At 53.0% G+C, this 9669-nt stretch overlaps 1 protein-coding gene across 1 annotated transcript; it reads right to left on the bottom strand.

The window, feature by feature from the left end:
- Positions 1 to 8509: 8509 nt before the first annotated feature.
- LOC309552672 (ATP synthase F(0) complex subunit C2, mitochondrial-like) lies at positions 8510 to 8911 on the bottom strand (the record flags this gene model as incomplete). Its single annotated transcript, XM_082253604.1, has 1 exon — positions 8510 to 8911. The coding sequence occupies one exon, from the start codon at positions 8909 to 8911 to the stop codon at positions 8510 to 8512; it is 402 nt and encodes a 133-aa protein (XP_082109730.1).
- Positions 8912 to 9669: the final 758 nt, after the last annotated feature.

The following is a 9669-nucleotide window of genomic DNA, read 5'->3' as shown; positions in this document are numbered from 1 at the left end:
ACAATTGTGTCCCTGGCGTTTGTGTGTGCAGGAACCCACCCTCGGAGCCCCTTGCGAATGACTGCCCTGAAAGCCTTGGAAATGTTACCTCTTCATCCTCCTCCTCCTCCTCATCCTGTGCCACATCCTCTTCTATCATCGCCCGAATTGTTTTTTCAAGGAGGCATAGAAGTGGGATAGTTAAGCTGAGAACGGCGTCATTGCCACTGGCCATGTTGGTGGAGTACTCAAAACAGCGCAACAAGGCACACAGGTCTCGCATGGAGGCCCAGTTATTGGTGGTGAAGTGGTACTGTTCCGCAGAGCGACTCACGCGTGCGTGCTGCAGCTGAAACTCCACTATGGCCTGCTGCTGCTCGCACAGTCTTTCCAGCATGTGCAAGGTGGAGTTCCACCTTGTGGGCACGTCACATATGAGGCGGTGAGCGGGAAGGCCGAAGTTACGCTGCAGCGCTGCCAGGCGAGCAGCAGCAGGGTGAGAACGCCGAAAGTGCGCACAAACGGCCCGCACTTTCTGCAGCAGCTCTGACATATCGGGGTAGTTTTTAAGGAACCTCTGCACCACCAAATTCAGCACATGCGCCAGGCAAGGGATGTGCGTCAAACCGGCTAGGCCCAGAGCTGCTATGAGATTTCGCCCAGGCCGGGCTTGAGGCTCGCTGGCAGCAACCACTCATTTGTCTGCTGTTCCATGCTCCTCCACAACTCCTGCGCGGTGTGTGGTTTGTCCCCCAAACAGGCAAGTTGTAAAACTGCCTGCTGTCGTTTACCCCTGGCCGTGCTGAAGTTGGTGGTGAAGGTGTTACGCTGTCCGGATGAGGAGGCGGTAGAGGATGAGGAAGCGGAGTAGGAGGAGTTAGGAACAGGAGGCAAACTGAAGCGCCCTGCAATCCTCGGTGGTGGAAGGACATGCGCCAAATTGCTATCCGCCTCAGGCCCATCCGCCACTGCATTTACCCAGTGTGCCGTTAGGGAGATATAACGCCCCTGACCGTGCTTACTGGTCCACGTATCGGTAGTTAGGTGGACCTTGGCACAGATGGTGTTGCGCAGTGCACACCTGATTTTTTCCCCCACTTGGTTGTGCAGGGAAGGGATGGCTTGCCTGGAAAAGTAGTGGCGGCTAGGCACGACGTACTGTGGGACAGCCACCGACATAAGGTTTTTAAAACTGTGCGTCTCCACCAGACGGAATGACAGCATTTCAAAGGCCAATAATTTTGAAATGCTGGCATTCAGGGCCAGGGATCGCGGGTGGGTAGGGGGGTACTGCCTCTTCCTCTCAAGTGTTTGGGAGATGGAAAGCTGAACGCTTCCACGGGACATTGTGGAGATGGTTGTTGGTGACCCAGGTGGTGGTGTTGCTGACAGATCGTCTGTTTGCGGGGTGGCAGGTGCCGGTATCACTACAGATGTGGCTGGAGCGGCCGAGACTGCAGCAGAAGAGGAAGCAGGATGAGCCAGAGACGTTTCTTGGTTTTGAAGGTGTGTACTCCACTGCAGCTCGTGCTTTGCACTTAGATGCCTGATCATGCAGGTTGTGCTCAGGTTGAGAAGGTTTATGCCTCGCTTCAAGCTCTGATTGCACAGGGTGCAAACCACTCGTGTCCTGTCATCAGCACATTTTCTAAAGAACTTCCACGCTAGAGAACTCCTTTGAGCTGACTTTGGTGCGCTCGTTCCCTTGCTGCGTTGGGCAGTAGCGGGCGTAGTGTCTAGGGCACGGCCGCTCCGCTTCTGCACCCTGCTCCCTCTTCTGCTGTGCTGGTGGCTCTGTGCGACCACCGCCTCTTCCTCCAAACAACTCAGGTCACCTGCATGACGTTCATTCCATGTGGGGTCGAGGACCTCATCGTCCTCCACATCATCTTCCACCCAGTCTTCACCCCTGCCCTCCTTGTCGGTCTCCACAATGCTGAACGCCGCAGCAGTTGGCACCTGCGTTTCGTCATCATCGGAGACGTGCTGCGATGATCCTTGCATGTACTCATCTTGAGAAATAAGTGGTTGGGCATCGCTGCACTCAATCTCTTCCACTTCTGGGGCAGGGCTAGGTGGATGGCCCTGGGAAACCCTGCTGACAGAGTCATCAAAAAGAAGAAGAGACTGCTGTATGGCTTGGGGCTCAGACTGCTTGCCTGATTTGCAAGGGGGTGAGGTGAAAGATGGTTGGACATCGGCTGCAGGTGCCAACTGTGACCTTTCTGCAGTAGACTGGGTGGGAGACAATGTGAAGGAACTGGAGGCACTGTCAGCAGCAAACCAATCTACTATCGCCTCCACTTGTTCTGGCCTCATCACTTCTAGGGGCGTATGATGCCCTACCAAATACTGATGCAGGTTCTGTCGCCTACTCACACTTGAGGAAGGTGTTTCACTTGTGCGTGTAGCTGGCACAGATCGACCACGTCCTCTCCTTGCAACAGGAGTGTCACGGAACCATGAACCAGACGTACAACAACAGATAAGTGAAAATAAGAAAGCTTTATTGAAAAACAAGCTGTAAAGCAAAAGTCCAAACGGATGGCGAAACTGATGCAGAGTCTTTTGCGAAGCCAGGGGTCAGGAACCAGCAGGGTAGTCAGACGAAGCCAGGATCAGGAACCAGCAGGGTAGTCAGACGAAGCCAGGATCAGGAACCAGCAGGGTAGTCAGACGAAGCCAGGAACAGGAACCAGAAACAGCAGCAGTCTTAGAAGCATGTGAACACAGGAGGACCAAGCAGGGAACTGAAGCCACAGACCTCCTATATATATGAGCTAGGCATCCAGCTCCTCCCAGTGGGAAGGAGGAGCCGCAGGGTGGGAGGCTACAAGAAACCCAGAAACCAAGATGGCCGCCAGCACATGTCAAACGAAGGAGAACAGCAAGAAGGTAAGACCATGACAGTACCTCCCCCTCAAGGGCCCCTCCTCCGCGAAGTAAAGAACGGTTTCTGAGGGAAGCGTGCGTGGAAGGCTCGGAGCAAGGCAGGAGCATGGACATCTGCGGAGGGAACCCAGGAATGCTCCTCTGGACCATAACCACGCCAATGAACCAAAAACTGCACCCGACTGCGGACCAGGCGTGAGTCCAGGATATTGCTCACCTCATACTCCTCACGATTGCCCACTCGGACCGGACGAGGCCGAGGAACCGAGGAAGTGAAACGATTACACACCAGTGGCTTCAACAGGGAGACATGAAACACGTTGGAGATCCGCATGCCAGGAGGAAGCGCAAGGGCATAGGCTACCGGGTTTACCCTGCGAAGCACTCGGAAGGGACCAACAAAGCGAGGCGCCAGCTTGGGAGTGGGCACTCGAAGGTTGAGGTTGCGGGTGGACAACCATACACGGTCTCCGGCCTGGTAGGAAGGAGCAGGCGCTCGTCTGCGATCAGCCTGGAGTCTCTGGCGCTGCGCAGAGACCTCAAGGGACCTCTGGATCTGTACCCAAGAAGCATGTAGGACGGAAAGGTGATCCTCCACAGCCGGAATATCCTGGGGAGAGAATACCTCCGGTAACACGGCAGGTTGGAACCCATAGTTGGCCATGAAGGGAGACGTCCCAGAGGAAGAGTTCACCGCCGTGTTCCTGGCAAACTCAGCCCAAGGCAGGAGGTCAACCCAATTGTCTTGGTGATCGGAGACATAGCAACGAAGGAATTGCTCCAAGGCCTGATTGGATCGTTCTGCGGCCCCATTGGACTGAGGGTGGTAGGCCGAGGAGAAGGAGAGATGAATCCCCAACTGGGAGCAAAAGGCGCGCCAGAACCTGGACACAAACTGACTCCCCCGATCCGACACAATCTCCTTGGGCAAACCGTGCAACCAGAAGACCTCCCTGGCAAAAATCGTGGCCAACTCCTGTGCAGAGGGTAACTTCTTGAGAGGAACACAGTGGCACATTTTGGAAAACCGATCCACAATCATGAGAATGACCGTATGGCCTCGGGATGCAGGGAGGTCCACAATGAAATCCATCCCCAGGTGTGACCATGGGCGCTCCCCGGTGGCTAAGGGTTGCAGAAGGCCCAACGGAAGGTGCCGAGGAGACTTACTCTGGGCACAAACGGAGCATGCCGCTACATATGCGGCGATGTCGGAACGTAGGGAAGGCCACCAGAACAGACGTGAAACAGCCCAGGACAGCTGATTCTTTCCAGGATGCCCCGCGGTCTTGGAGTTATGGTAGGTTCGCAACAACCGAGTGCGCAACTCCTCAGGCACAAAACATCTGCCGTTGGGTCTCCCAGAGGGAGCACCAGATTGAGCCGCCAAAATCTGCTCACCCAGGGGAGAGGTCAGGCTGGTGCGAATGGCGGCCAGGATCTGATTCGGAGGTATGACCGAAGTCGGAATCGACTCCTCCCTGGACAGGTCGGAGTACTGCCGTGATAAGGCATCCGCCCTGATGTTCTTGGAACCGGGTAGGTAGGAGACCACGTAATTAAAACGTGACAAGAACAGAGCCCATCTGGCCTGACGTGGTGTCAATCTCTTGGCCTCAGAGAGGTAGGTCAGATTCTTGTGGTCCGTCAGGATGAGGACCGGAACCACCGAACCCTCGAGCAAGTGCCTCCATTCTTTAAGAGCCTGCACGATGGCCAATAACTCCCTGTCACCAATCTGGTAGTTGCACTCCGCGGAAGACAGTTTCCGGAAGTAAAACCCACAAGGAAGCAGAGGACCCTCTGGTGTTCTACGCTGAGACAGAAGGGCGCCTACTCCCGTCTCAGACGCGTCCACCTTGAGGACAAAGGGCAACCCAGGGTTGGGATGCGACAGAATCGGAGCTGACACAAAGGCGGACTTTAGAGCCTCAAAAGCTCGGATGGCCTCGGGCGGCCAGACCTGCGAATTACTGCCCTTCCTGGTCAGATCCGTGAGAGGCTTGGCTAGCATGGAAAAGTCCCTGATGAACTTCCGATAATAATTGGCGAAGCCCAAAAAGCGCTCCAGGGAGCGAAGACCACTGGGCTGGGGCCACTGTAAGACAGCCGAAACCTTCTCAGGATCCATGGAGAACCCCTCAGCGGAAATGATGTAACCTAAGAAGGTTACCTGGGATCGGTGAAATTCGCATTTCTCAAGCTTACCGAACAGCTTGTTCTCTCGTAACCGTTGCAACACTCGTTTGACATCCAGAATGTGGGTCTCCATGGACTCAGAATATACCAAGATGTCATCCAAATAGACCACCACACACTGCTGCAACAGGTCACGGAAAACATCGTTGATGAATTCCTGAAAGACTGCGGGCGCATTGCACAGCCCAAAGGGCATAACCAAGGATTCATAATGACCGGTCCTGGTGTTAAACGCGGTCTTCCACTCATCGCCCGCCTTGATCCTTACGAGGTTATATGCCGCCCTCAGGTCGAGTTTGGTAAAGACCGTGGCCCCTTTAAGGCGATCGAACAGCTCAGAAATCAAGGGTATCGGGTAAGCGTTCTTGATCGTGATGCGATTGAGACCCCTGTAATCGATGCAAGGCCTCAACTCACCGCCCTTCTTTTTCACAAAGAAAAATCCAGCCCCTGCCGGGGACGAGGATTTGCGAATGTGTCCGCGTGAAAGCGCCTCCCTCACGTACTCCTCCATGGCCTCATTCTCCGCTACCGACAGTGGATAGACTTTGCCACGAGGAGGAACGGCACCAGATTGTAACTCGATGGCACAATCGTATGGGCGGTGCGGAGGAAGGGCAACCGCGCGCACCTTATCGAATACATCCCGGTACTCCTCGTATTCAGGGGGCAACAGAGAGTCCGAGGAAGTACACAGCAACTTGACAGGCCCATGGATGCAACTAGCCCCACACTGCGGTGACCACGAGAGGATCTCGGCCGATCTCCAATCGAAAATCGGATTATGCTTCTGGAGCCAGGGGTACCCCAAGACCACCGAGTAGTGTGGAGACGAAATAACCTGGAAGCAGACCGACTCTCTGTGGACGGCACCAATGGCTAACCCCACTGGAAGGGTCTCATGAGTCACGTGTGGCGGCAGAAGGGGTCTGCCGTCTATCGCCTCAAGAGCCAGAGGAGAACCTCGAGCCTGCAGAGGAATGGAATTGGCGGCAGCGAACACACTATCAATGAACAAACCACCAGCACCAGAGTCCACCAACGCCTGGGTCGTCACCGAGCCCCCGACCCAGGAGAGGACAACAGTGATCAGTGGTTTGTCAACACGGGAAACCGGGGACGAGGAGACTCCACCCAAGATCTGCCCCCGACAGGATCTCAGGTGCGAGCGTTTCCCGGACGGTTCGGACATGCCAACCGAAAATGCCCACCGAGACCACAGTACATGTATCGGCCCTCGCGTCTCCGGAGTACCCTCTCCCCCTCGGACAGGCGAGCAAACCCCAGCTGCATGGGTTCACCCCCAGACAAGTAATCCCCAGGAGGCGTGGGAGGAGAGGGAGGCACGGGTGGGACAACAAAGGTAGGCGCCAATCTGTTAGGAGGCCTCCGCAGACTCTCCTTAAAGGAAGGTCTCTCCCTGAGTCTGGTGTCAATCAAAATCAGGAAAGAAATAAGAGACTCGAGCTCCACTGGTAGGTCCTTAGCTGCAACCTCATCCTTCAAGGCATCCGAGAGACCATGAGAGAAAGCAGCGACCAGAGCCTCATTATTCCAGCCCACCTCTGCTGCCAGGGTACGAAACTCAATGGCGTATTCAGCTACGGATCGTGAACCCTGTCTGATGGACATAAGGAGCTTCGCAGCAGAGGCAGCACGAGCCGGCACATCGAATACCTTCCGAAGAGAAGCAACAAAACCGGAAAACTCGGCAACCACCGGATTGTTGTTCTCCCATAAAGGGCTGGCCCAGGCCAAGGCCTTGTCCGAGAGCAGCGAGATTAAGAAGCCCACCTTTGATCTCTCAGTAGGAAAGGCATGTGGCAGCAACTCGAAATAAATGCCCACCTGGTTAAGGAAACCTCTGCACTGAGTTGGCTCTCCCCCAAAGCGCTGTGGAAGGGGGGCAGAACCGGACATACCCCGAAACACCGCAGGCGCAACAACAGGTGTCGGGGTAGACTCTGGCGCAACAACCGGAGCGGCAGTAGGAGCGGGCCCAGGAGCGACAACCGACCCATCGGCAACGGGAGCGAAATGAGCCGTGCGTTCAAGCAGGGTTTGCAACGCCACGGCGAACTGACCCAACAGGTGATCCTGCTGATCAAGTCTGGCAACCAGCGAGGGTAGTGAGGATGGCCCTGTACCGTCAGAATTCATGGCCTGTGGTACCGTGCGTTCAAGCAGGGTTTGCAACGCCACGGCGAACCGACCCAACAGGTGATCCTGCTGATCAAGTCTGGCAACCAGCGTGGGTAGCGAGGATGGCCCTGTACCGTCAGAATTCATGGCTTGGTCCTAATGTCACGGAACCATGAACCAGACGTACAACAACAGATAAGTGAAAATAAGAAAGCTTTATTGAAAAACAAGCTGTAAAGCAAAAGTCCAAACGGATGGCGAAACTGATGCAGAGTCTTTTGCGAAGCCAGGGGTCAGGAACCAGCAGGGTAGTCAGACGAAGCCAGGATCAGGAACCAGCAGGGTAGTCAGACGAAGCCAGGAACAGGAACCAGAAGCAGCAGCAGTCTTAGAAGCATGTGAACACAGGAGGACCAAGCAGGGAACTGAAGCCACAGACCTCCTATATATATGAGCTAGGCATCCAGCTCCTCCCAGTGGGAAGGAGGAGCCGCAGGGTGGGAGGCTACAAGAAACCCAGAAACCAAGATGGCCGCCAGCACATGTCAAACGAAGGAGAACAGCAAGAAGGTAAGACCATGACAAGGAGCTCTACCAGCAGCACCACGACCCAGGCCACGGCCCTTATTTGACGGTCTCCTCATATTTCTGTAATTTAAGATCTTGCCCTAGAAAGGTTTTTATTGAATAGCGGAATAGGAAATATGATCCAAAAAAGTGTATGTATCTCGCACGTACAAAACCACACTAGGCCCCAATTACTGTTGTTTCTACCCCTAAAAGGATGGATGAGGAGTAGGAGGAGTATGGAACAGACAGCACCCTCAAATCTTCAGAAGTATGAGATGAACCTCAAAAACTTGGAAAGGTGGATCTCACACGTACCGACACAGACTATCCCGCAATTCAATTGATCCTCAAAGGTTTTTATTGAATAGCGGAATGGGAAATATGATCAAAAAAAGTGTATGTATCTCGCACGTACACAACCACACTAGGCCCCAATTACTATTGTTTGTACCCCTAAAAGGATGGTTGAGCAGTAGGAGCAGGAGTATGGAACAGGCAGCACCCTCAAATCTTCAGAAGTATGAGATGAACCCCAAAAACTTGGAAAGGTGGATCTCACACGTACCGACACAGACTATCACGCAATTTAATTTTTTTTTCCAAATTCTTAAAGTTATTTATTAGCCAGAATCTACTGGCACCTCGTGGCAAGGGGCCCAAACCCTGTATACTGCCACAGAGAAACAGGACTGGATGACAAAGAGGATTTTGCAAGACAAAAAATTATTCACATGGCGAACAGGATGAGGAAAGCAACCATGAGACAGAACAGTCCCATAGCTTCAGAAAGGGCAAAACCCAGGATAGCATAGGAGAACAGTTGCTGTTTAAGGGATGGATTCCTGGCATATCCAATAATGAGACTTCCAAATACTGTACCAATACCGGCTCCAGAACCAGCCACACCTACAGTGGCAGCTCCAGCACCAATGAATTTAGCAGCAGTATCGATGTCCCGGCACACTGCACTGGTCTGAACCCCTCGTGATGGAACCAGTGCTACCTCCTGAGACTGCTCTGTCTTGAATACAGGGCGGCTCAGCAAGCTACTGGAAAGAGGTCGGCAAAGAAGACAAGCACCATTCCTCACCAAAATTGGGTTGGACATAAGTTTGGCGCAGGCGTACATTTTACTGGTTAAGGTGGACAGACAGGGGATACAAGAATGCCACACAGGTGATCCTTGGCGGGGAGAGAATGAAGAAGGGTGACACGCAATTTAATTGATCCCCAAAGGATTTAATTTAATAGCGGAATAGAAAATATGATCAAAAAGAAAGTGTATGTATCTCACACGTACACCACCACACTAGGCCCCAATTACTATTGTTTGTACCCCTAAAAGGATGGTTGAGCAGTAGGAGGAGGAGTATGGAACAGGCAGCACCCTCAAATCTTCAGAAGTATGAGATGAACCCCAAAAACTTGGAAAGGTGGATCTCACACGTACCGACACAGACTATCACGCAATTTAATTGATCCCCAAAGGTTTTAATTGAATAGCGGAATAGAAAATATGATCAAAAAGAAAGTGTATGTATCTCACACGTACACCACCACACTAGGCCCCAATTACTATTGTTTGTACCCCTAAAAGGATGGTTGAGCAGTAGGAGGAGGAGTATGGAACAGGCAGCACCCTCAAATCTTCAGAAGTATGAGATGAACCCCAAAAACTTGGAAAGGTGGATCTCACACATACCGACACAGACTATCACGCAATTTAATTGATCCCCAAAGGATTTAATTGAATAGCGGAATAGAAAATATGATCAAAAAGAAAGTGTATGTATCTCACACGTACACCACCACACTAGGCCCCAATTACTATTGTTTGTACCCCTAAAAGGATGGTTGAGCAGTAGGAGGAGGAGTATGGAACAGGCA

This window comes from Pelophylax lessonae (genome assembly GCF_965119305.1).
Source record: "Pelophylax lessonae genome assembly, chromosome: 4".
Lineage (NCBI taxonomy): Eukaryota > Metazoa > Chordata > Amphibia > Anura > Ranidae > Pelophylax > Pelophylax lessonae.
This window is presented reverse-complemented; position numbering and strand designations above follow the sequence as displayed.